Below are 26,787 nucleotides of genomic sequence, written 5' to 3' on the forward strand. Positions count from 1 at the left end.
GTTTAGACTCATCCGTCTGCATCTGCTGTTCAGAAACCCTCAGATCCATCATCACATCTTTCAATTTCTTCTGGCTGTTTCTCAGCGTCTCGCTGTAGTTCTGCTTTAACAGTTCCAGATGGCGCCCTCTGGCTGCCAGGAGTTGTTCCGTATCTCTGAGCTCGCGTTGCCTAGTGCTGCATGTGGTTTCTAACTTTTTAATGTCTTCATCCTTTTGTTTGAGCGTGGCGTTGAGGGAATTGAATGTTTCCTGGAGTTGTTGGAAGTTCTGCTCTTTTGTTAATAATTTCTCTATCAGCTCTTCTCTTTGCACCCTTGCTTCATTTTCAGCTTTCTCTTTCTCCTCGCACTGAACTCTTAAGTTGTAGCATGTGTTTTTCAGCTCCTGAACCTCACTTCTCACTTCCACGAGTGATGCCTCTGCATTCCTAATCTGATCTTCTAGATTTGTCTTGTGTTTAGCGTCATTATCTTGGCAAATCCTCATCTCGGCCAAATATTTCTCTTTGTCGTCCAAGGTTTTCTCATATTCCTTTAGCTTCTCCTCCAGCTTTTCTATCTGGACCTGCCCAGTGGCTAGTTCTTCAGAAAGGTTCAAGCAACCCTGCTCTAGATCTTCTACCTTTGATTGCATTGCCGTCATTAACGTCTCCTGCTGGGCCTTCAAGGCTTCCATCTCGCTCTCTTTCTCTTTCAACATCTGCTCAATGTCAGATTGCAGCTGTTCCAGACTTTGGTCTTTTTCCTTTAGCTTTGCTTGAAAATTTTCATCTCTTTCTGCAAGCTCATCTTCATGGAGATGCTGCAGGTTCTCCAGCTCTTTGCTCTTGTCCATTAGTGCTCCTTTCATCTCTTCAGCTTCTCTTTCAAACCGCTCCAGCTCCTTTTTAGCGTCCTCAAGCATGGAGTACATGTAATTCACATCCAGGCTGAAGTACAGCCCACAGTTTGCCTCAATCAAGGCATCCACTTTAGTCAAAAGCTCAGCGGTTTGAGCTTCGTTTGTGCAATTTTTGTTGTCCACAGCATGGACTCGTCCTCCACACTTGGTCACCAGGGCTTTCAGATGTGGTTGGACCTCGAGGAACTCCTCCAAGCTGTTTGGGGCAAACTTGGCCGCCCAGGTCAACAGGACAATCGTGTGTCTCCAAACTGAAGGGCTCAGAGTGGTCAGCATGTCCTCCGCCGCTCGTCTGTGCTCCTCCAGGAAGTCCTGCACTGGGACGACCAGGAGAAAAACGTGAGGTCCAGGATCACACTGAGAAACACTATCCAGGATTTCATCCCTGATCCTCTGAGGTGTGTCACCAGCATTCAATTCGTCCCAACCCGGAGTGTCGGTCACTTTAATGGACCGCCCCAACACTTCAGCCTGCTTTTGGACACATTTCTCAAAGCCCCTCTCAGAATCAAAGACATTGGAACCCAAGATGGTGTTCCCGGAGGAGCTCTTCCCAACTCTTTTGCCCCCCATCAGAACTAGCCTCCGCACGGGGAGGTGGGCTGTTCCTGTAAAATATAACAACAGAATATGAATCAACAAGCCAAAACATTAAAAATACCTCCTTGTATCTAGTCACTGTCTATTCTCTCAGCTCCACTGACCAAAAGGAGCACTTTGTTGTTCTACAATTACTGTTTCTCTGCATACTTTGTTAGCCCCTTTCACACTGTTCTTCAATGATCAAGACCCCACAGAGCAGGTAGACTAGAATTGTGGCAATGAATCTTTTGCAGCATATATTAATTATATCAATAATTGAATGACTAGCTCAATACATTTCACAAAACAAACTGGTATTAATCCTGTTGTGACCCATGTGGTTACTGTGTAGTGAGCATGTAATAAAGCAGGACCCCTAACACATGTTGAGCTGGTATGAGTGGATCAGACACAGCAGTGGCTGTTGGAGTTTATAAATCTGACTGAGAATAGTCCACCAAGCAAAAACAGCCTGCCGATAACGTCCTATGTCCAGCGTCCCGTGTCCACTGATGAAGGACTAGACGACGGAAAACACAAACCGTGCAGCGACAGATGAGCTACTATCTCTGACTTTACATCTACAAGGTGGACCAACGAGGGAGGTATGTCTAACAGAGTCGACAGTGCCTGTGCCTGATCCACTGGTACCTGCAGAACACACACTAACACGTCACTGTCAACTGCAGCGCTGAGAATGATCCAACACTCAAATCAAACAAAAAAGAGTGCTCCTGTATGGTCAGTGGATCCGAGAGGTATAGAAACATGGAGGTCAGTTTAATGTTATGGTTAATCTCTGTATGGCAAAATCAGAAAGACCTACCCGTCTCCATTTCTTCAAAGGAGGTGTACAATTTATGTAGACAATCCTTCAATATTTTAAACTCCACTACGGCTTCAACACATAAGATCTATGTTTTCAATAAAAAGCAGCAAAACTAAAACAGAAATTAAAATATTCCGTCCACCGCTGGAAGAAGAGGAAGATTACGCCATGAAGGGAACTGATCAAAGTTCAAAGTCAAATAATAAAATAATAAAATTGTAAGCACATGTTTAAATCCAAGAAATACAACACACCCAGCGTTTCCAACTCCACACACATCAGAAACATAACCCTTAAACCCTCAGTGTGTAAAAGAACGGCTTAAACGTGACCCATGATGATCATTAGTCGACTACTTAAAGGTTCTCGGTGGGTACTTTATTCAAGAGCACGGTTGTATATAGAGATCCATACAGTTGGTTGTATACAGTTTCTTTAGACGCATAGAGAGTGGGTTTTGTATGGTTCTATACAGCACCAGAAAGGCTTCTTCTACAGTAACAAGCTAAACATTGTAACACAGGAAGAACCCTTTTTTGTGCTACATAGAATCATATACGACATTCTCTCTAGGAATCACGTGGTTCTATATAGAACTGCCTTCTATAAAGAACCTTTTGTTAGAAATTCGGCATTGAAGAGTCAGGAGACTGGAGTTCGGCGTTGACTGGAGTTTATTTACACATACACAGAATGATGTATGAGTACAACTGTGTGATCGCATTCTATTTCAGGATGATCTGAAGTTTGGAAAATGGAGGTTCAGAGGTTTCTTCACGTGCATACAGAAAAGCACGGGCACAGCTTGGTCTTCAGTTTGTCACCAGTTCAGTCTATAGCCAGTTCATTCAGTACACAATTCAGTCTATTCTCAGTCCAATCTGACTGTTGCCAGTCGTCTGTTCCCAATCCAGTCAGTTCTCAATCCAGTCTGTGACTGTTACCAGTCCAGTCTGTGACTGTTGCCAGTCCAGTCTGTGACTGTTGCCAGTAGAGTCTGTTCCCAATTATCTGTGACTGTTGCCAGTCCAGTCTGTGACTGTTGACAGTCCAGTCTGTTCCCAATCATCTGTGACTGTTGCCAGTCCAGTCTGTTCCCAATCCAGTCTAACACCAAATATTTTAGAAGGGCCTTATATACATTGGAATAGTGGGGGAAGGGAATTGGAGGAAGAGGAGGAATTTGAGGAGGGATGAAGATGATCAAAGAAAGAAAGGTAAAAAGAGGTGTAAAAGAAGGGGTATGATGTAAGTGGGGGAATGATTGGTGGGAATGGGGGATGGCACTATGAAAGGGAAAACAAAAGGTCACACAAAGATGCAAAAAGACCATATAGTTTCTCTCACCTTGGAGGACCCTCTTTTACAGTGTACAGTTTTCTTTTTTATTTTATTAATTGTTTTGCCACCTGCATTCCACTTATGACATTGTTTCTTATACCTCGGAAGCTTGCCTGGGGTCACTGTTTGTGTGCAGCTTGGGCATGTCCACTGCCCCGCTGCTGGGCATCAACATCAGGCGTAAAACTTGTGCCCAGTTGCTAGCGTGGACCATTTGTTCAATCGTGGCAAAACCTAATGGTAGCAGCTGAAAATGGAAAAGCATCTGCTTTAAGATCATGAAAATCACATATCGATTGTCACTCCCTACCATCCTCTTACAGCAATCAGTGCGGACGATTCATAATTATGAGATCTTCGGTTACTCTGAGGTTGTAAGTCATAATATATCATTGCTGTAATTTCTCAGTTATTAATTATTGCTTAGTTCATCACGAAATACTTAACTAAGTTGAGATATGCAGTAATAATTATGAGCTAGTAAGTGATACGTCATTGACACAGCAAGTCACAATGTCAAAAATCATAGGAAGGTATTTCATTACGACATATTACTTCATTTGAATTGGTGGAAACAGACCTCCCTATGTTTCCCATTGTCCAGAGGCTGAGGAAGAAAGCTGTGCTCTGTTCACTATTCCCTACACTGGAAAAATCAAGAAACCAGAATTAGAAGACACAATAAAAAAAAAAAAAAAACTATCTTAACAGACGGCGTCATTTCAGTGCGAGGTTATGGGTTCTGTCCCCACTCAGAACACATCATAGATACCCTGTGTCCGCTAGAGTGAACTGTGGGATTGTTACAGTGCACTGAATAATCCACAAGGTTTTCACACACCACAATAAAACAGAAGACCCCCAAAAGAGCGCAGTGTATAGTGAACAGAGCACAGTTTCAGACACGGCCGGTTTGTTTTAGATTACTATGCTCTTAAATGTGGAGACTGTTGCCTGAGTTGAATGATCCGCTACAGGTTCGGCAGCTCAGGTTCAGGCTGAAGAAGACTGGAGGGTTCCTTTAAAATCCAGAGCTTCCCCTCTGTCATTTCAGGCCAGAGCTGTTCACCTACAAAACCCAGGACACACACGTGACAGAGATGGCAGCAAATACATACAGAAGATACAACAAAGCTTTATTTAAAAGCTCATGTGACTGTGCAGAGGTAACAGCGAAAAAATGGAGACGCAAGTGTCCTCTGTCCGGTCCCCAGTGGTCAGTCTGGTCAGTTCTCAGTGAAGACTACATGACGATTATCATTACGCGCTGCTACGGGAAAATCCAGTGAATAGCTCCAGTGTAGAGAGGTAAAGACAGTGTATAGTGGATTCTACGGTCTCATAACAAGCAGAATCTTTAAGATCTGTAACCAACTGTTAAAAATAAGGCAGGTCATAACGCGACTACAGCTCAGACAATAAAAACAGCATCGATATTTCAGATAGAAAAGAACACAAAGTCAGCTCAATGGCTCAAAGACTGCATGTCGGTCCAGTGCTACATACATGTTTTCCTCTAATAAAAATAGGTAACAATTCACTGTAGGAGTTCTTTCATTAGGATTCATGACACATCAGTTGTCACAGACTCTGCCTTGGTTAATTTCACCCTACAAAGTACAGGGACAACATCATTCAAGAAAGAATGAGGTCAATGTCATGTAGCCTTATGAAAGGACACCTACCTTAAGGTGTTACCCAAAAATCCAGCATGGTATTGTACCTAAAAGCGTAACTCTATTAAAGAAGCTAAAACAGAACAAAGATAAACATAAAAAGGTAAAACGGACTACGACGCTCTATAAATAAAAGTTTCCAGTGTTGGTGGTCTGTACTGATCCAGCAGGCTGCTCTTTCACAGTGAACTATCTACATGATGTGGAACAGCAGGTGGCACCACAGCTGCCCCAATACAAGTTTCTCCAACGTCCAAAGTGTGGCTTTCCAAATCGCCGGTCCGAGACAGCTGCAGCTTTATGGAATCCTAGTTCTGACAAAAATAATGGTCACATCAACCCCTCCTATTCAAGACTACATCGTAAAAACAACCTCAACTCCTCTTTTGAGGTCCCAGTGAGGCTGATCCTAGGTCAGTTTTGTGCTAAAGGTGTTCCAGAGTCCAGCTGGTAACATCGTAACGTCTTCCGCGTGCAGTCCGGGACGCCTCTCTGAGCCGTAAACCCAGACCGTGTAGGAATGCATGAAGCTGGAATGTTGCAAAGTGAAAAGCGGTAGTGGCCCGGAGGGTTTGCTGGTGCTCAGAGAGATGCTGAGACTGCGGTCCTCAGAGTTCAGTGGTCAGCAGACCCTTGGGTTTGTGGTTGTCGTCCTTGGGAGGGTGAGCCACAACGCTGCAAAGGAATCAAGAAACAGGGAGAATTAAAACTGAGCTGGTTGAACATGCCCGGCCTAAAACTGGCTTTCAAGAACTGGTAGAGAAATTACTTAAGATTCGTTTATTTATATAACTTCCCTCTTATATTAAATTTACTCTGTGTAATGGAGCTTTTCCACTGCATAGTCCATCAGGTAAATTTGGTACTGGAAACAGATTCTTTAGTCCCTGTTCTTTCGTGGTTCCGAGTGAGCCGTGTAAACCTTGCAGAGACCTGATTGTCCAAAGAGAGTCGTCAATCTACAATCTGCAAAGCAGACATCCAGCACTAACTCTCCATCTGTAAAATCTCCAGTTACAGCAGAGATCACATTTGTTTTTATCTGACTCACAACAGCAGCTTGTAAAATTATGCTGTGGTCTTGGATTGGTGGCCGCTGAAAGAAATCGAGAGCTGGACGCTGCAAAAATGAAGGATCAAACTCTACTGACATCACATCATTTTGAGACATCACTGGCTACATTTCCTGGTGGAAAACAAACCAGGAACCAAACGGTAAGTAGAGTCTTGTAGATTTGAGAACAGTGTAGGTACCATGCAGTGAAAAAGCGCTGTAGGACTCTGTGTGAAATGTTGTGACTCTGTGTTGAGCTGCTACTGAGCAATGAGGTATGGAAACTACTCCCCCTACCACAAATGCTTAATACTATCTTAGCATCCACATTCATTCCAGTGAATCCTGTTTAGTCATTATAGCGATATTAATCACTACAGAGACAAGTGTCTTAAAAAGAATACTCCATCGGTTTATTCACTTATCTGCTGCAGTTGCAGTATGTTCAGTCACCAGACAACGGTTTCCCTGAACAAGTGTGGTGCAGGGGTCATGTGCTGACCTTATCATCAGGAGAAAGCAGGCGTGAATGAATGTGATGCCTCAGGTATCAGAGGCCTGGACTCCTAGAGCACTCAACTTGTCACGCTCTCTGGGAGGGTAGGATGACCCCCTCTTCTCGCATCACTGCACATGGTGCCATCTACTGGCACTAAGGCAGTTTGCCTTCTCCACCAAAATGTTAAACTGTGCTGCCCCTTCTATAGTGGGGATGTGACCCTAGGGGTGGTGCAGAGTTATTAATTTCACTCTAAACCATGATTTTGGTGCAATTTGGAAGCAAAGGATGTGCAAATGTGTGTCAGGGTGGGAGGGGCTTGATAATATTCTCATCGCCAACACGGGGCACTGCAGAAAAATATAGGAACCAATAAAATAAAATAAAATAAACCATTGGCTGGAATCAGGTGTTTTGAAGCTGGTAGCAGTGTGTGATTGGGGGAGACTCACAGACTAACTGAAGATTTAAAGATATCCTTCTGAAACCTATTGTCTGTACGTCAAAGTTGCAGCAAAGTCAAATCTGCTGGAGTATTCCTTTAAAACTACATGAGATGATGCAGCCAACACAAACCTGGTGGCAATCACATTATGAGAGTGAGAGAGATGAGGGAGGGAGGCAAGTGTGCCCCCTTCAGGATGGAGAGGTGCCATCTTTGCAGCAGAGTCAAGCTCTAGGAGGCCGTTAGTAAAGGTGCCGGTCTGGTAGAGAAGGGGAAAGAAACGGTGAGAGGGTGAAGAGGTCACTACGTCATCTACTGAAGAGCTAAAGAGACAGAGGAAGAGGGGATGGGGAAAAATAGCAGCTGGAATAGTTTATATTCTTCTATTCTCACATTTAGCAGTGGAACATGAAGCGAGGTACTGGAACTAACACGTTTACACCCAAACCTTTGTAGATATAATGTATAATTAGGAAAGAACTTCAGACACACTTTGTCCAGCATAATCTCCAGAGAAAAGCACTGACCGTTGGGACACTCACTAATGTTTATTCAGCTGAATGCCATCAAAACCTCAGAGCAATGTTCCAACATGTAGTGTAAAGTCTTCCCAGAAAATGACAGGCTGTTACTACATCAAAAGCTAACAAATTATAATAGAGCCACTATCATTGCTACTCTGGGCCCATCACTGCAAAAATATGTGCTATGTTAATTTTGGAGGAGGGTAGGAAACCACGCCTCCCTCCAACCCCCTCCCACTTGATTTCAGGACAGTGCTGTAAAAGTGAATTACACTCAGCAACTGTAGTCGGAGCCCAGGAGCAACAATACCAAATCTTTTCCAGTGTCCACAAGCACTTGGCCAAACAGTGTTACGTCCCACACGTCCCTGTAGTGTTTACTACACTAACGGGCCCCTCAGAGGACCGCCAGAGCCACATACAGCTCCATTCACTTTTACAAATTATTAAGGCTTGTCATCAATGGTAAATTAAATGAAAGGGCCTTTGGGCGTTTAACAACAGAAACATATGGGGCCTGAGTGTGTCTTTATTATGGAGATATAGCACTAGTGAGACAGTGTGAGATCCCATTATGAACCACGGATCGTAATCTGAGTCTCAACTCACTGTAGCTGCTGGAACAATCCACCGAGGGGCGATGATGGGCTTGGGCGGCACCTGAGGAAGCTGGAAGGAAGGAATAAACACATTTATGTTTATGAACAGACCCTGAACTATTTGACAAAGTGTTTTTATAAATGAGCACAATTCATTCAGTACTCTTCAAAGTAAAATAACAAACAGATGAAGATTTAAAACAAGTTCAATGAAACCTAATTAAATAAAAGGTTAACAATATACGAAATTAAACACATTAAAATTAAGCGACACACATCACATACCAAACTAAATGGAACAAAACATTAAAATAATTAATAACAATAAACAATACATGTTGAAAGGGAACACATTAACTACATTTAAAGACTAAAATTAAACAAAATTAAAAATAAACTAAAACACATCTGATTTCAACAAAATAAATAAATAAATAAATAAATAAATAAACTCAAACTAAATTACTGACACAGTAATTAAACTTACAACTGGGGAAAGATCAGTAAAGTCAATCAAGTTCTCACTCTGGGGGGCCGCTCGTGCTTCCTGCTCTTCCACTTTGCCCTTTACACAAAACAAGAACATGAATTTCAGCCGTGTTTATATTAAAATACATACATACGCAGTCTAATATTGCACTAAAGCAATGGAGGAGGCCAATCTTCTTAATAAACCTCTAGATTTCTGAAGAAATGTAATCCTTAAACTTTTGACCATTCATCTAAACTAAACCTGTACATGTTTCCAAACCTGCCGTGTCGTTAACACATTTGTGATGGCACTGGCTCTTTAATGGAGCAGAGTGGTGTTTACTCACCTTAGCTGCGTGGGCGTCAGTCACTGGCTCCACGGACACACTGACCACAGAGGAGACGAACTCATCGGCTTTCGCTTCAAGGCTGCGGAGAGACATGTAAGATATATATCAGTCATTTCATTAAAGAACCTCTCCCTGTGTCTGTGTGGGTTTCCTCCGGGTGACTGTCTGGGAGGAGCGTGGTGTGTTCTCCCTTTGTCTGTGTGGGTTTCCTCCAGGTGACTGTCTGTGAGGGGCGTGGTGTGTTCTCCCTGTGTCTGTGTGGGTTTCCTCCGGGTGACTGTCTGTGAGGAGTGTGGTGTGTTCTCCCTGTGTCCGCGTGGGTTTCCTCCGGGTGCTCCGGTTTCCTTCCACAGTCCAAAACACACGTTAGTAGGTGGATTGGCGACTCAAAAAGTGTCCGTAGGTGTGAGTGTGTGAATGAATGTGTGTGTCTGTGTTGCCCTGTGAAGGACTAGCCCCCTTCAGGGTGTATTCCCACCTTGCGCCCAATTATTCCAGGTAGGCTCTGGACCCACCGTGACCCTGAACTCTATAAGTGGTTACAGATAATGAATGAATGAATAAAAGAGGTGGGAGATTCTGAATAATCCATCAAAGCCTTAATCTGTTGACATTCGGCACCAAAGACTGAACAAGGCAACAGCAACGGACATTATAACTAGTATAAGGACTCTCGGGTTGTGTTCTGCAGCAGCCAGGAAATCTTTCATTAAGTCGCCATGCTGTATCTTCAGTACAAACCCCTCCTACTACTCTTTACTGCGCACCTCCATCCAGAGGTGTGTGTCAGCGGTGGTGGGACTGGCATCCAGCTGATGCTGGGCAGAATTTGGCAGGACATGACGTCTTCCTTTCACCCCTTTAAAAAGAATATGTGAAAGAAATCTCCCTAAATCTGTTTTCATACATTCATAAAGTACGAGAAAAACAGAAGAACGCCAACTGAAATGTCAAAACACTGCTGTTCATCTCACTCTGACCGGACTCCTATGATGCTCCAGGCCACTGTAGCCTCTACACTAAGTGCTTGTAGTGTACAATATTGCCTTCTGTATCAGCGAGACTCATGTCTCCCTCATGTTTAAATTTAATACTAATTCAATAACAGCAGGATAATGAAAGAGATAGATCTCCTGCATGTAATTCTAAACCACCGGGCTTTTAATTACGCAGCTTGGGAGTAATAAACAGACACTATGCGGCAGCCTTGTTCACATCTGCTCCCCGTCTGCCTTTCCGGAGATAATTAAACCAGCCGAACCACTGTTTGAAAACTAGAGCACATTAACATAGACACAATGGAGGAATTATTCAAATCCAGAGCGCTTAGTCAGAAGGGTGACGTATACGCCGGTGCGGACTGAAGGACGTTCTCCACATTAAAGCCGGCGTGCTCCTCATTCTCTCATCCCGAATCCTTTTGTCTTTGTAAATATCAACACTGCGCAGTTTCTAGTCATGGTGCATCAGCTCATTGTAGTCTGTGCTGAAGTTAAGACTCTGTTAATGCAAGGAGAGCATCCTGTATCAAGGCAGAACTCAGGTCATGTGATCTGTTCTTTTCCACAGAGGCCGTCCACCTGTAGATGGCAACAAAGAGCGTGGTATGTGTATGTCACAAAGACATTTCATTCTTACAGGCTCACAGTGGCTGAATCTCAAAGGGCTTTAAACTGCCTGTGAGCAACATATGGTGAGAAATGATGAGGTATAAAGCACTGATTCTAGACCCGAACCATACAGCACACTATATTTAATTTGGTATTGTACACTTCTCTCGTAGAGAGGGATATTCGTGACATCATAAGTAAATAAATAAATAAAACTGCTTTTCATTAGATGCTGGATTCAATTACTTAGTTTTGAAGTAAAAGCTTAAATTAGCTTTTAGTTGTTTACTATATATATATATATATATAGTATTTAAATGTGCATATTAATCATGTATTAGGTATTCAGGTCCTACACAGTGCACTACAGAGGGAGTTTGAAGCCATTTGGGATTCAGTCTGGAGGACTGTAATTGGACTGGTTTTGGTGTCGCAGATGCTAATGTTTAACATACGATGAACACAGTAAGAACTGCAGCGTTTGTGTCTCGTGTGTTCCTGTCCTGCCTGTTTATTGTTGATGGAGTCCAGTGTTTGTGTGTTTATGTATTTATTGTGCTGTAAGTCTGACTGAGGCTCTGAAGGAATGGGCATTTATTTCACACTATGTTAACGTTGCACTTCTGACCATTTAATGCTCAGTCAAAATGGTCGCTATCACCTAGACACATGAGACTATTCAGTATAGAAAACGTTGCATGTTTCAGCATCCCAGAGGTCCTTGCTCCAGCAGGGAGTGGGGGGGCCAGGTGGCCCCATTAATCTGAGCCTGCAGCCTCCACCACTGTCCTAGGAGGATTACAGACACACACTCCAGATCACTACTGCAACTTGATCCACACAAAAACACAGACTCTTTTATTTAACACACACAAAAAAGTGTCAGTCCAGGTGTCACTATTGTGTGGTGTATTTGGGTCGTTTTGTATATTATATGTATTCAGTGCTGACCTGGTAGAGGGTTCCTGACGCTCTGTCCGGCTGCTCACAGTGAGAGATGAGGTGCTGCCCATTCGCCCTCCCCGCCCTTTCAACCTGAGAGAGAGAGAGAGAGAGAGAGAGAGAGAGAGAGAGAGAGAGAGAGATTGGTTAATAGTGGTATTTAATTAAAATTCAGAAAGTGAAAATGTCTCACAAACACACAGCAGCACTTTATGTATCCTTCACATTATGTAAACATCTCATGATGAATGGACCAATAGAAATGCTCCAAAAGAACTTGGAATTAAATCTTCCGTTCTCTGTTAAAAGCTAAAAGTTACTAAGTGCAATTCCTGCAGTGCTGAGCCCCGAGTAGCAATGATTCTTCACCCCATTACAGGTCAGTGAAGCATCACTGTAGTATTAGGTTCGAAATATTACATACTTTATACTGTTCCTTTAAATAACACACAATATTTTATTGTGTATCTTTTATAAATATATTATATTTATACAATATTTAACGGTGGTAATACCCAGTCATACGCACAAAGTGTTTGAGCTCTTGTTTAGTGAGAGGAATGGGAAGGTATTCATCGCATATGACGTTCCTAAGTGTCAGAATAAAACCACTCATAGGCCCAGGTCCCGGTAGGACAACATCTGGGTCCGGACCTGGACCGTGGTCCACCTCTGGTCTAGTGTGTATGTTGTGATGGAACAGCCCTTAAAACCAGAAGCCACAGCGTAGTCAGTGTCTCATCCCACCTGGCTGCTGCTTCCTGCAGGTTGCAGTTCTTTTCCCCAGTCGCTCCAGCCTCATCTTTCACTGCCTGAGAAAAGACAAAACAGCAACGAGGTCAGATTTGTGGCCTTTTAAGAGCCATTTCATTTCTTGCCAAACCTCTGCTTTACACAAGAACCCAAATCCACATTTGTATACACAGTGTAATGAGTGTGTGTTTTGACCCTGAGAGCAGCTTCCGCCTGGGCTTTGAGGATGTTGCTTTTGAGCTCATCCGGAGCGGTCAGCTGGCTGAGAGCAGGACTGCTGCCTACACTGCTCAGGCACTTCTCCGTGAGTTTCAGCACATCCTCCTGAGTGAATAAATGAATGTTTATTTGAGAGATTAACCTCATATCAGTCAGTGCCGCACAAAAACCGCTCCAATCGTGAAAATCAGCTCTTTAATATGGAATTATTCACAAGTGTTGGGCACTCACTGTGTGTGTGTGTGTGTGTGAGTGTTTGTGTTTGTTTCCAGCTGACTGCACTGACCTGGTTGTTCATGTTGAGGTTGATGTTTGAGCGAGCTGCAGACACCGGAGTGCTTTCTATCTCCAGCTGCTTCAGACGTGCTGCAGCGTCTGCGAACACAGGTTCACACTCTCCATTAATAGTTTCCCAGAGGAAACAAGATTCAGAATGTAGGGAGGTGTGGAGAACTGTTGAGAACTTGGTGAGGTTTTTGTTAAATAAAGGAATTCTCAGATCTCCACACAAACTTTTATGGAAATAAATGTTACTATAGGCTCATAATTACACATAAAAAAATGGCAAGAAATTGATGGTATCCTTGAAACAAATAAAAATATTACATTTTCAGGTTGTTCCCATAATATTCCAATTATTTTCTAAATATTAGATATGTATTTTTTTTTAGAAATATTACAATTTGATTACTGAAATACTGAGATTACGCCATTTTAAATCTCAAAATCCTGTTTTTATGATCATAATATTCACTATAATCTCAAAATATTACAGCTTTAAATACAGCTTTTTATATATATTTATTTATATACATTCTCAAAGCCTTACAACCGATATTACAATATTAAGATTATCCAACTTTGTTCTTATAATACTGGTTACATTTTCAAAATTAAATTTTGAAATTAATTAAAAAATATATATATTCGAATTTATTCAGAAAATACTGATTATATTCTCTTAAAATTTGATTAATTCTCAATATATTACAACTTTACTCTAAAAAATATTGAAAATTTATTCTCAAAATACTGATTTTATTCTCATAATATTTACTCTACTCTCTAAGACTAGGTCTTATGACTCTATTAAAGTGCTAATGCAGCTGCTGGACTCACCTACGAATGACAGCTCCTCATTGGTCGTGCTCTGCGTAGAGAGGGCAGCACTGGGACAAAGCTGCTCCTGCAGTCCCGCAGTTGCCATGGGAACAGGCACTCGGATTACCTCATCCACACAGGTCTCGAGCAGGCTGGCCACGGTGGGCAGGCTGGGTGAACAGGAACGGAAATTTGGTGTGAGATGAGCCAACGCTAAAGCTTTTCAAGCACAGATTTATATGAACTGGTTCCACTCACCTGGGTCTGGCAGAGAGCATCTAATACACAAACTGAGCTCAGCACAGGATACAGCCACTAAACAGCAGCATCTGACCTCACTAATATTCATGCAGCTGAATGAAATCTAAAGGCATTAAACTCGAGACGTCTGGTTCCATACCACTGTGAACTCAGGACACTGTTTACAGCTTAGACAGTTCATTTTGAGTAAAAGGTAGAATTAAACTGTTAAAATTACATTATGAAACATTGTCTTTAAATTATTGTGATGTTTTTTGTGCCCCAAACACAAACGGGTTCAGTAGTCTTGTTTGTCCAAGTCAAAAACCAAGAGTGAACTTCTGCTGAAGCACAGCATGAAACCCAGTGGAGATCTTATCTAACAGGAGTGCATGCCTGGCTAACCACACACACACACGCACATTCCTCTATGGCTCAATTAAAATCAGAGACCACACACACACACACACTTCTGCACAGTTCTAATATAACTCCGTGTAAAGGAATTTGAAAACTCCTCCAAAAGCCTGAACTGACTCTGCCGAGAGCACTCCCACTCCTTCCCTCTCCGACCCCTCGAACCATGCCCCAAAACTGAGCATTTTCAGCCTTAACTGAAGACATTCTCTGCATCTTTACCATCTCCCCACACAACAATTCCAAACCATGTCCAGTGCATCATCACACACTGAAACAAGCCCACAGTCAGTTTTCAGTGTGCGGCCTGAGCCAGAAAACATGGGATAAAACGAGCCGTTCTGATTCGGCTCCACTTCTGACGTCAAGTGCAGAGACTTTAGAATTGCGCCTCCCCTTAGTCAGAGCCTGTCCAATCACAGCACTCGACCCACATTTACGTGAGAGCACAAAGACGAGGTTAAACACAGCAAAACGGGCACAACGAGCGCGGAGAAATGAGAGCGCTAGATAAAAACGGAGAAAACAAGAACGGAAAAGAAAGATAAAGCAAAAACAGCTAAAAACACATTTCATCTCTTGTTTTTCTGTAGTTAATCCTGTTTTCAAAGAAAAGAACTATAGGCAAAACTTGAATGAGAACATTCTTTATTAGAAACTGTTAATCAGTTGGATTCACAGAGAGAGAGAGAGAGAGAGAGAGAGAGATCTCCTTTGGTCACAATTTAACTGCAAAACAGTAAAGTTAAAACAGTTAATTTGTACAGATCTGCAATAAAAAATATATTTGTATAATAAAATCAATCTGGTGCAAGTTTACTGGTCAAACATCAGGTTTTAGAAACTCTCTTTAGTGGTTAGATTTGACACAGATTCACTGAAATGCGTAGGGAAAAAAACAAATGGAAAAACCAATCAGTTCTTCTGAAATACACACAATGCTAGATGGGCTGAGGGACTGTTCTCGAGCCCAGAGCACACTGACCCCACTTTACCTAACCAACAAATACAACCCCATGTGACCCGGGGGAGGGGGGGGGGGGCATTTCAGGACACTATTCTAGAGTGAACCCTGAATAACAAGACATTAGGGAGTTGCAGAACAGTGTGCCATCATGCCCAATGCCAATCATGGACCAGAGCGGATATAAAGCCCCCTCAACACTGACAATTTATCACGTAACAGATGAGTTGTAACTGGGTTCATGCAAAATCAGTACTGGCTCTAACTAGGATTTTCAGGACTGAATACCATCAAATCCTAACAGAAAATATAACCAAAAATATTGTAAAGGTTTTTGAGAAATGCATAAGTTCTAACAAATATCTTATTCAAGGTGACAGTCTCGAATTTAATAATAATAATAATAATGATAAAACACTTGTATACAATTCTGTATTAAAAACGGTCTCGGCCCGGTATGCTAGGCTTTCTCTCTTTGTGCTCACGGCAGAAAAAAGGCCTCTGGAGACTTTAAGACATGGAGAGAACTCCAAAAGTTGAAAAGTAAGAACCAAGATGAGCGTATTGCTCTATTCCTGCTCCACAGGTGGGTAATATTGGCTTATTTTTGCTGCTTCTTAAGGTGGAGATGTCTCCAAATTTGGGAGATGGTTAACTGCATTACTGAACATGCTATAAAACCAAACTTGAGTTACAAATGAGTTTCTGTGGCAATACAAACATTGAATAAAAACTTAGAGGAGTTACACTTCAGCCACCTACAAACAACATGCCATTCCACCTTAAAAAGACATGGCGATTCTTAACATAAACCAGAGAGTACAAACCTTTCCTCACAATTGTACATCTCCACTTTAATAACCTTAGATTCAGAAGAAGCTTATGATGGGCTGGTGTCCAGACGCTTTTGGCCAGAGTGGATGGGTCAGTGTGTTCTGTTCTCTGCGCTGTAAGTTCATATGCACGGCAGAATAAACCCTAACACTAAACACATCTACAATCTTTCAGTTTAAATATTGTCTGAGTTAACGGCCTGGTCACAGTGAGGTGTTTCTGACAGCAGGCAGCACTCTCTCCCAGCGGTCTCCTGTTAATCATCTCTTCCACCCCTGCTCCTTGCCCTGGACCCTCTCAGAGGCAGGTAGAGGCTTGAGACCAAACCCTTTCCTGGAGTTAATGGAGTTTCTGGAGTTCATGTTGAGAATCCAAGCTCAAGCTCAGGTACTTTCACTCCAGCCCTGGTCAGAAAACACAACCTCCTCCTGATCCGTGGAATGCGAGGTGGGTGGAGTCCGTGAGGCTGAGGGAGTTGTGCCAAGACCATCAGGAGGGAGCCCTGAGTGGGAGGGGTTTCAGAGGAATTAGGGGAGTGTAGTTAATAGGAGGAGACCATGATGGGAATGGAGGAGAGTTGGGGGAGGTTTGGAGAAGACAGGAGCAGATAAGAGGGAGGAGAAGATAAAGAAAACAACACAGGAACAGAGGAGGATGGATTCTAGAGGAAATGAAGAAGGGCTGGATGCTTAGGAGAAGAAAAAAAGCTAGTATCAGATCAAAGATGACCGCCACTGGTCGTGACCTGGCCCAGGGCCGACCTGTCTGAAACGTTATCAGCTGATCTTGGTCCAAAATGAGTGCACAGAAGAGTAAAAGCTTATTTCTGATCAATTTATGCAACAAAAATGACTACATTTATAATTATTTCAAACAATGAAACCATCTCTACATGCATACTTCTATAGGCCCTTTATGTTGGCACAAATGTTCAGCAGCACCTCCACGTACAATAAGACTTTGTTGGCTACGCTTCCCCCCTGAGGTCCTGTTCCATTTTGTCTGCATTCGCAAACTTTCAGAAAACGAGTACAAACACAAAGGAAATGATCACAGGGTCCAGAGCGGATTCTCTGCCCGTTTCCACATACGGATTTAACCTTGAGCTTAAATGAGCCTTTAAAATGCAAACCATTTTTATCAAAAAATGTAAAATGGCATTAAAAGCTTCCTAAAATTATAACAGGCCTAAAAAAGCATGACACGTGAAAATGTAACACTTCGCAAACGCTTTCAAAGCTACTGAGGACTTTCAATAGTCATAACGTGCTCTAAACAACAACTGTGCCACATTGATGCAGAGCTGGATGGGGTTTAAGTGAAATATTGGGGAAGCATTTACAGGCATTGTGAACGTAAAATAACTTCATTCATTCATTCATCTGTAAGTGCTTATCAGTTCAGGGTCATGGTGGGTCCAAAGCCTACCTGGAATGGGCACAAGGCGGGAATACACCCTGGAGGGGGCGCCAGTCCTTCACAAGGCAACACACACTCACACACATTCACTCACACCTACAGACACTTTTTTTGAGTCGCCAATCCACCTACCAATGAGTGTTTTTGGACTGTGGGAGGAAACTGGAGCACCCGGAGGAAACCCACGCAGACACAGGGAGAACACACCAACTCCTCACAGACAGTCACCCGGAGCGGGAATCGAACCCACAACCTCCAGGTCCCTGGAACTGTGTGACTGCGACACCACCGTGTCGCCCCGTAAAATAACTTCTTAATCTCAAAATAAACTGGAAAATGTTTTCCACAGAATTCCACATTTTCGGGGCTTAGAAAACGATACTGATGTGGGACAGATGTGGAATTGCATGGCCAGCACCTTGGGAAACATACCTGGATCATAAATAAGAGGTATACCCACTTATCACTGACTCTGTTCTTATTAAAAAGATTTAGTAGGAAACAGAGGTCAGGGAAAAGTGGGACAGATGGGAATGCAGAGGCAAGACAACTTTACAAAGCAGAGGTTGGACAGACAGCAGCATGAGAGAGAATAGCGAGTAACTCCAATGAGACAAAACTCTTCTGATCTTAAACAACTTCACAAAATGCGTGCCATTTGCTTAGACAGTTTATTCGCTTAGTTCAGAATGGGTTGGGGGCTTTTATTTTATGCAAGAACTGCATGTTTAGTTATTGGTGTTAGTCGGCTTAAAAGCAGGACACGTTAATTCAAGTTAATGAGAGGGAAAGCTTTGGTGCTGCAGGTTTGAACCAGAAGGGTCCAGACTTATAAGCTGGACAGCGCATAAAGTTCATGCTTTCACAAGCAGTAAAGAGCAGCCACAGCTTTTTTTAGTCCCACCTCGTTGCCCACCTACCCCTCACTTCTCACGGCCATAAATGGGTTAAATGCAGAGTCTTACTGCTGTTTCATGTGTAAAGACATGGAGGTTAAATAAAGTTATGGCCGAGAGGTGGGACGCTTTTCTAGAGATCGGTAGCTGGAATTGTTCACAGATTCTTCCCCACCAGTCTTTTGAATCCTCAGGACAGTCGCAGCACTGAACGCTGGAGAAATCACAGCATCTGCAGACAATTCCCTACCCGTGTTAAAGGTTTATTCCTGAGGTTTGAGAGCATATAATACACTGTGTGCAGCAGGTGAGAAACAGTTCACAGCCGTTTAGAGGAAGGAAAACTGCAGTGATTAACATGGTGGTGTGTTTTTTTATACGATAAAATAAAATCGGACACATTTCATTGAGAAGCGTAAACAGGATCCAGTCGAGGTATATCCAGATACTATCAGGATACAAAACACACATTAAAGGCTGGTGTAAACAGGCCTGAAGATTTGCTTATTCATGCCTTCACACTTATACATTTATTAGCCTTCAGTCACCATCTGCTGCTCCACTTAAAGCTGGAATGATCTTGGCCTTTTAAAGCTGTGTGTTTCAGTGATCGCTGTATTTCAGAGCGATTCCCATCAAGCAGCCAGCAAATGTTAGCATGTACCAGTGTAAGACAGAGCTGAGAAAATGGCTAAAGGGAAATTTAATTAAAGCAGAAAGCTTGCAAGAGAGTGTGAAACAAATCAAAGCCACACCATTTTGTCCTACATGATTCTGACCATCAAGCCGGTCTTTGGTGTCCATTGATATAATTGATCTGGAAGTGCTGTAAAAGCAGATGCCCAGCTTGAAAAGAACCAATCACGAGAGCCCACCCGAAAAATCATAAAACTGATCGGCGGCCACATCCCACTCGACGGAAAGAGTACGTACCTCGCCGTTTGGTTTCAGAACTTCAGACTAGAACAAATGACAAATACTCTTTCAAAATGAGCAAAGATTTACAGGAAAGACAAACATATTCCCAGCTTTCCCAGCTATAAACAGTTAATGAAATGGTCTAATGTCATTCAGCATTTCAGGAGCTCACAGCTCGGTAATCTCCATAAGAGCCTTACAAGGAACAAGGGAATGACAGAAAACGAGAGTGAGTCTGAGAGAGAGAGAAAGAGAGGGAGGGAGCGAACTTAAAGACCCGCACTGTCTTGACAGAACAGCAGGGTTTCTTCCAGAGAAGTAGCCACCGTCTGCTCCATGTCAAAGCAACAGTACAGCTCTCAGCACTAGACACAAGCAGGTACAGCCGTCCAATACCAACGGCTTACGGAGTCCCGCTACAACCCCTAACACCACATTAATCACAGCTAGGACTGCGCAATAAGACAGTGAAGATCATTACAAAAGAATCATTTTCTGACCTTGAATAACTGCTACTTCTGTATTACAGATGGCAACACATGCTTTTACTCACAGAGAGGAAGAAGCAGTCTAGCCGTTCACTCACAACAGCTAAATATGCTTTATTAGTGCTGGACAATGTTCCTGGAAGTTTTTCAGTTGATTTTATACTGTTCATATCGATATCAGAGTTATCACGTGAGCCCTAACCCTCAGTTTTTTTATGATTATATTATTATTACCATCATCATCATGTACTGTCCTTGATACATTATACGTTATCCCCTCTTTGATGTCACTGCATTAAGACCAAAGTGTAAATGTTGATAATGAATCTTGATAATCCAATTACATTGAATATTGTTCTGAAATTTGCTCTCAGAATAAACGTGAGGCATTAATGTAAAGATGCCTGGCTATATCGCCCAGCCCTGTAACAACAAATGCCACCACCATCCTTGAGCGGAGCAGCTTCACACACAAAGTACATCAGTGTGTGAATGCAGGTAAAGCCCCCCCTGCAGTGACAGCAGGGAGGGGGATTACCAGGCTGATCTGCCTTATTGCATTAAGATCGCGTGCGGCTCACCTTCTCTTCTCCGATTGGCTGCTGCCGGGGCTCCTGGGGAGAGTTTCGATTTCCATCGAGCCGTGGGCCGAGTTTGAACTGCTGACTGGGACTGATGACCATGCTGAACGAGAGTGGACCGGCTAAACACAGAGGGAAATAGAGAGTTTACACACAAAAAAACTCTATATATGAGACACAGAATTTCACTTGTGTCATTTCTATGTACAACGTGTGCGTACAAGATTTCTATTAATTTCTTTAGATTTAGGAGAGAGAGAGAGAGAGAGAGAGAACATAAAGTACATGAAACAGGAGGAAAAGTAAGAAAGAGAGGGAGGGAGAGAGGCAGACCTAGACATATTCAGAACAGAACAAGGCTGTCTACAGAGATATGACACAATTGAAAATGAACTTTCACAAATCCTCACCTCCTAATATTTCACTTAACGATATTTTACTCGTTAGATCATAAAAAGAAGTGAAATAACTGTGTGAAAAGACTGTTTTATCATTAACACACACACACACACACATATATATATATATATATATATAAACTAATCCAAAAGTGTATCCTCATTTGTCATCATGCCTGGCTGGTGTACCCAGATTTTGCAGAAAGACAATGGTCTTGACTGCAGCATTCATGATGTAACAACGCCTGTGCTCTGCCACTCATGTCTGGTTTATACAGATTTGTTGAATGTTATTGTGATTTATCTATTTACTGATCCTGAGGGAAATGACAGTGTTACACGAGCAAGGGTTAACTCCTGTTCACACACTAGCAGGTGACAAAGCAACAAGTATCCAGTCATTTCCTGTGGAAGTATGTGATTTATAGCTGCTATTCAGCGACAAGCGACAACTCAAGCTGAGATTTTCTCAACTTTGTATAAATGAGTTATGACGCTGTGAAGCAACATTCTAAACGATTGGCTGCAAGAAAGTCTTTGAACCAATTGTAGACACAGGGTCTGAAGTTCGGCCAGCTTCTGCTGTCTGAACACTCCCCCTCAAATTTACAGGTACTTGATAAACACACATTATAATATATATATATATATATATATATATATATATATATATATATATATATATATATATATATATATATATATATATATATATATAGTTCATAAAAAGTATATGTGCCAATATGTAAATGGAACACAAATATATCACATGCATATATTCATTTATTGTTCTTACAACTTTACGCATCTCTTGCACGTGAAAGCTCAATGCAAGTGGAGAGAAGAAATGAGTTCATACCTTTATCTCTTTACTGGGACTTACTCCGTTATTGTGTGTCCTACAGAAAGAGAGAAGAGACGAACAGGAAGTTGACATTGACTCACGCTGGTGAAGTATAATGAGCTGGAGCAGAAAGTACAACGTCGACCTTGTGATGCAGTAATTCGACTCGATCTTCAGCACAGACACATTCTTCAGTATCGGTCAGTTTCGGGATGACAGAAGTAGTATGGGAATTTTAAACGGATTAGAGCTGATTATGATAAGTACTGAATGACTCATTAACACATTTCCGAGTTATGCTTGAAATAACTGGCTGTAAATAATCCAGGCATCAAGTTGCTTCATGTCCTGGTTTGCTCTGAGTCACTAAGCCATCAGATGCGGTTGTAGCAGAAGTCGTGGAGCTCAGGAGGTTGGAATGTAAAGACCATGGTGTCACAATAAATTTGCATGGCATTTAGAGACGTTTCAACATCTCATCATTCCCCTGCTTTAGCAGTTCTACTGAACAGAAAAGGACTTTAATTATATCATATATAATATATATTATTTTTAATTTTCTACATCATTTGAACACAGCAGATGTCTTTCACATTGTGTGAATAATTCATCATGAACGAACCAAAACAAACGCTCCAAATTGTTTTACACTGAATTCCACTGAAAGTTAAGGAGGTTTTATAGTTTTCCTGTGAATTTATTATTTTGGTTTTGGCCATTTTCACCATAAACATGGAACGTGATTTAGATTTATATCTATTTCATTTTTACCGAACAGTTTAATAGCAAAGACCACACACTTAAATGTTATTTTTCTCTTTATCTGTTTCTTTATTTTTTATCCTGCTCTCTATCATTCTACTTTTCGGTCTTTTTCTCACTGTTTGGTCCCATATACATATGAGAGGTCACTCTGTTGAATATATTGAATCTCCAAACTCTGGAGAATGTGGAACAGAAGAAAAATACGTACTCTGTGGGTTTGTAGGGACCTGTGAAAGGAAAGAATAAGAAGTGGAGTGAGTGCTCCAGGAGATGATCAAATCAAACATATATTTTATATAAGTCGATACAGACAGATAAGTGCCCACTCACCTCTGTTCTGCATGGTCCTCCTAGAGTAGCGTCGACTCGGCCGTCTCTCGAAGGATGCGGACCGCCGAGCTTTGTTAGCCTTCGTGGTCTGGTATTCTGTCTTCCCACTGACAAATAAAGAGAGGAGGAGGATTAAAGACCTACGCAATGTCATAACATGGTGTTAAGTCTGTAATATATATTACTGCACACCTTGCTCAAAATAAACTGTGTCTATCACATACCGTTAATTATCACACTCAATAAACCAAGGGTGATCCCTGACATTTACACATCACTATGTACATGTGTGTGTCTAGAGGTACAGACCCAGAAATGTATACTGGGTCGAGCAGAGACCAAGAAGTGAGATTTTGGAAAGAGAACGTGCAACTGGAGAGTGTCCAAGCACTAGGCTGGCAGCTGGAGATAAGATATAACTCCACAGAGAGAGAGAGAGACAAAGTCACACAGCTCCGTCTGGAAAACCACATAACTGCTCCTACATCAGGGGTAAATATTGGTTGGGACGATTCCAAGAATACCAGGGAAAAGAGAAATGTTTCATTCTGAAGGGAGAAAATGGAAAACGAGCCATTGTGATAAGGCCAAGTACTGAACCCTGATGAACCCCACTTTTTATAGATATTTCTAAGCAAACAATGAACAGTAAAGCAACACAGACAGTCCGGTTTTGCTGTGAAGCCTTTAATCATATCTAATGTAGAAACAGTTAAAAGAAGAAAAACAGCAGCAGAAAGCCACTGTATCTATGTGTTTTATATTTCAAATACCATAAAACCAGCCATCAATCATCAAGCTGCTCCTTTTGCTCGGAAAGAGAGTTCCTGAACTAAAGCAGATGCTGCTGTACAAGCCAGGAGCACCACTCTGGTCTTTTTCAAGTTGCAGGATCATGAAACTAGAGTTTCCAGACCAGGGCCCAGCTGATAGGTAATGATTTAGGAATCTATGCAGTTTTAAGAGGAGCAAAACATTGTCATAAACCACAATTATGACTGATACAACTGGACAGATATAATCTTTGCATACACTTATGTATATTGTATATTCTTGTCATATACATTTTGTCATGTATGACAAGTCTTATACTGTCACTTAGCATTCATGTATCAACATGCTATGCTAAAGTTAAAAGCTACATTCATTCATTCATTATCTGTAAGCGCTTATCCAATTCAGGGTCGTGGTGGGTCCAGAGCCTACCTGGAATCATTGGGTGCAAGGTGGGAATACACCCTGGAGGGGGCGCCTGTCCTTCACAGGGCAACGCAGACACACACATTCACTTAAACACTCACACCCACGGACACTTTGGAGTCACCAATCCACCTACCAACGTGTGTTTTTGGACCGGAGCACCTGGAGGAAACCCACATGGACACAGGGAGAACACACCAACTCTCATAGACAGTCACCCGGAGGAAACCCACGCGGACACAGGGAGAACACACCAACTCTCACAGACAGTCACCCGGAGCGGGAATCGAACCCACAACCTCCAGGTCCCTGGAGCTGTGTGACTGCGACACTACCTGCTGCACCACCGTGCCGCCTAAAAGCTGCATATTTAAACATGTTTTGTGTCACCAACATTTCATTTTAGCCAACATCAATATCAGTCAACATCAAGTCTCCACCTCCCTGATGAACTGACCTGTATCTGAAGCGGGAACCCATGCGGATGAACCCTGAGCGTGCGGAGCCCTTCTGGACGGGGCCGCGAAGCCGGAAGAAGGCATGGTGCTCCACCGCACATTTCCACAGGTGCTTACAGGCCTTCGGGTGATCCATCCGGAAAACAAACGTGTGCTCTTGCTCTTTACCCTAAGAGAGAACAGCAGTATGACAGAGAGATGTGTGAAACCCAGGGAACAGAGGACAAGCGCAGAACCGCAGTAATATTAAAACGGGGCAGGACGGGGGTTCATTCTAAATAGAGGAGATAAGCTGCTGCTCAAGCAGTTACAGGACAAAAAGCAATACATCGGATCACATTCATGACGTTAAAATCGGTCTTTCTGATACGTGGTACTTTTGAAACTATTAGAAGGTTTTGGAAACCTTCGAAACATTTAAACAAGGAGTCCTACTGAAAAATATGTTACATACTTTAGCCAAAATACCACAGCAGTGTTCTCCCCGTCTAAATCGCCCCGAACACCCCGCAACAAGAACACAGCAATGAGTAACAGAATCAGAACAGTCGTTTTATCAGACGTTTTCAGGGTGATCTTGTTTCACAGTGTGTGGGTTAGTGGGCTCCAGATCCACACATTAATGTGCACTGAACAAGGGATTTGTTTCATAATATTTCCCCTTTAACTGTAGTTTTCATCCATGCATGGGATCATAAGGGAGAGCTACCTGAGCCAGTCTGAATTAAACCTGCATTCTTAGCATGTTTGGACGAGGCATTCCTGTTATCAGTCTGAATCAGAAACCCACATTCTCAGCAGTGTCCTGTCAGCTCTGTGGCATTCCTGTATCGCTCAACTCAATTCAATACCACACCATTACGCCCATCACCGCAGATGAATTCTAATACCGAATACCTTTCTGAACGCAGTCTAAATGTCATCGAATGGGATTAATTACTGTGTAAGATCCACGGGGCAAGACTGTACCCATGACCTGGACATGTGACTGGATCGGCGCACTCTGTCTTTCTTGTTCCTTACATTCCCCCCCTTTCAATCCCACATTATGTTCAGTATTAGTGAAGTGCATGTTTCAGGCAGTGCTGAACACCTGAAAATCACTACCACTAAACTTAGATAAATACATGGTGACAGCAGACGCGAGTGCTGCTTTTCTAACCCTAAAACAAACAGCTGTAAATTAACGTCTTATACATCCATGGTCATTTTATCATGATACTAGGGCTGAAAGATTTTATTTCCTCCGGGTGACTGTCTGTGAGGAGTGTGGTGTGTTCTCCCTGTGTCTGCGTGGGTTTCCTCCTGGTGAATGTCTGTGAGGAGTGTGGTGTGTTCTCCCTGTGTCTGCGTGGGTTTCCTCTGGGTGACTGTCTGTGAGGAGTGTGGTGTGTTCTCCCTGTGTCTGCGTGGGTTTCCTCCTGGTGAATGTCTGTGAGGAGTGTGATGTGTTCTCCCTGTGTCTGCGTGGGTTTCCTCTGGGTGACTGTCTGTGAGGATTGTGGTGTGTTCTCCCTGTGTCTGCGTGGGTTTCCTCCTGGTGAATGTCTGTGAGGAGTGTGGTGTGTTCTCCCTGTGTCTGCGTGGGTTTCCTCCTGGTGAATGTCTGTGAGGAGTGTGGTGTGTTCTCCCTGTGTCTGCGTGGGTTTCCTCCTGGTGAATGTCTGTGAGGAGTGTGGTGTGTTCTCCCCGTGTCTGCGTGGGTTTCCTCTGGGTGACTGTCTGTGAGGATTGTGGTGTGTTCTCCCTGTGTCTGCGTGGGTTTCCTCCTGGTGAATGTCTGTGAGGAGTGTGGTGTGTTCTCCCTGTGTCTGCCTGGGCTTCCTCTGGGTGACTGTCTGTGAGGATTGTGGTTTGTTCTCCCTGTGTCTGCGTGGGTTTCCTCCTGGTGAATGTCTGTGAGGAGTGTGGTGTGTTCTCCCTGTGTCTGCGTGGGTTTCCTCTGGGTGACTGTCTGTGAGGATTGTGGTGTGTTCTCCCTGTGTCTGCGTGGGTTTCCTCCTGGTGACTGTCTGTGAGGAGTGTGGTGTGTTCTCCCTGTGTCTGCGTGGGTTTCCATATCACAACAGCAATTTAAACTGCAGTTATTTTCTATGAATTAAAATCCAGACCTGTGATTATAAACAAGATCAGTCTTTA

At 42.7% G+C, this 26,787-nt stretch overlaps 2 protein-coding genes across 2 annotated transcripts in view; both read right to left on the minus strand.

Moving 5' to 3' along the window:
* Positions 1-326: 326 nt before the first annotated feature.
* LOC136684427 (GTPase IMAP family member 7-like) lies at positions 327-3,867 on the minus strand. The gene is made up of 4 exons (XM_066659183.1): positions 3,754-3,867; positions 2,026-2,134; positions 404-1,509; positions 327-356 (listed from the first exon to the last, which is right to left on the minus strand). The coding sequence occupies exons 1-4, from the start codon at positions 3,865-3,867 to the stop codon at positions 327-329; spliced, it is 1,359 nt and encodes a 452-aa protein (XP_066515280.1).
* Positions 3,005-26,787, minus strand: part of LOC136684429 (band 4.1-like protein 5) — a 40,692-nt gene continuing 16,909 nt past the window's right edge. Inside the window, exons 12-26 of the mRNA XM_066659185.1 lie at positions 24,648-24,817; positions 22,991-23,097; positions 22,869-22,887; positions 21,911-21,950; positions 20,654-20,775; positions 13,915-14,066; positions 13,082-13,170; positions 12,772-12,900; positions 12,571-12,635; positions 11,833-11,916; positions 9,269-9,350; positions 8,938-9,015; positions 8,461-8,520; positions 7,459-7,586; positions 3,005-6,004 (exon numbers count right to left, since the gene is read on the minus strand). Coding sequence (XP_066515282.1) covers positions 5,938-6,004; positions 7,459-7,586; positions 8,461-8,520; positions 8,938-9,015; positions 9,269-9,350; positions 11,833-11,916; positions 12,571-12,635; positions 12,772-12,900; positions 13,082-13,170; positions 13,915-14,066; positions 20,654-20,775; positions 21,911-21,950; positions 22,869-22,887; positions 22,991-23,097; positions 24,648-24,817 — 1,392 coding nt within the window. The 3' untranslated portion in view covers positions 3,005-5,937. The remainder of the gene's footprint in view (positions 6,005-7,458; positions 7,587-8,460; positions 8,521-8,937; positions 9,016-9,268; positions 9,351-11,832; positions 11,917-12,570; positions 12,636-12,771; positions 12,901-13,081; positions 13,171-13,914; positions 14,067-20,653; positions 20,776-21,910; positions 21,951-22,868; positions 22,888-22,990; positions 23,098-24,647; positions 24,818-26,787) is intronic.

The sequence above is a fragment of the Hoplias malabaricus genome, unplaced genomic scaffold (genome assembly GCF_029633855.1).
Source record: "Hoplias malabaricus isolate fHopMal1 unplaced genomic scaffold, fHopMal1.hap1 scaffold_62, whole genome shotgun sequence".
Classification (NCBI taxonomy): domain Eukaryota; kingdom Metazoa; phylum Chordata; class Actinopteri; order Characiformes; family Erythrinidae; genus Hoplias; species Hoplias malabaricus.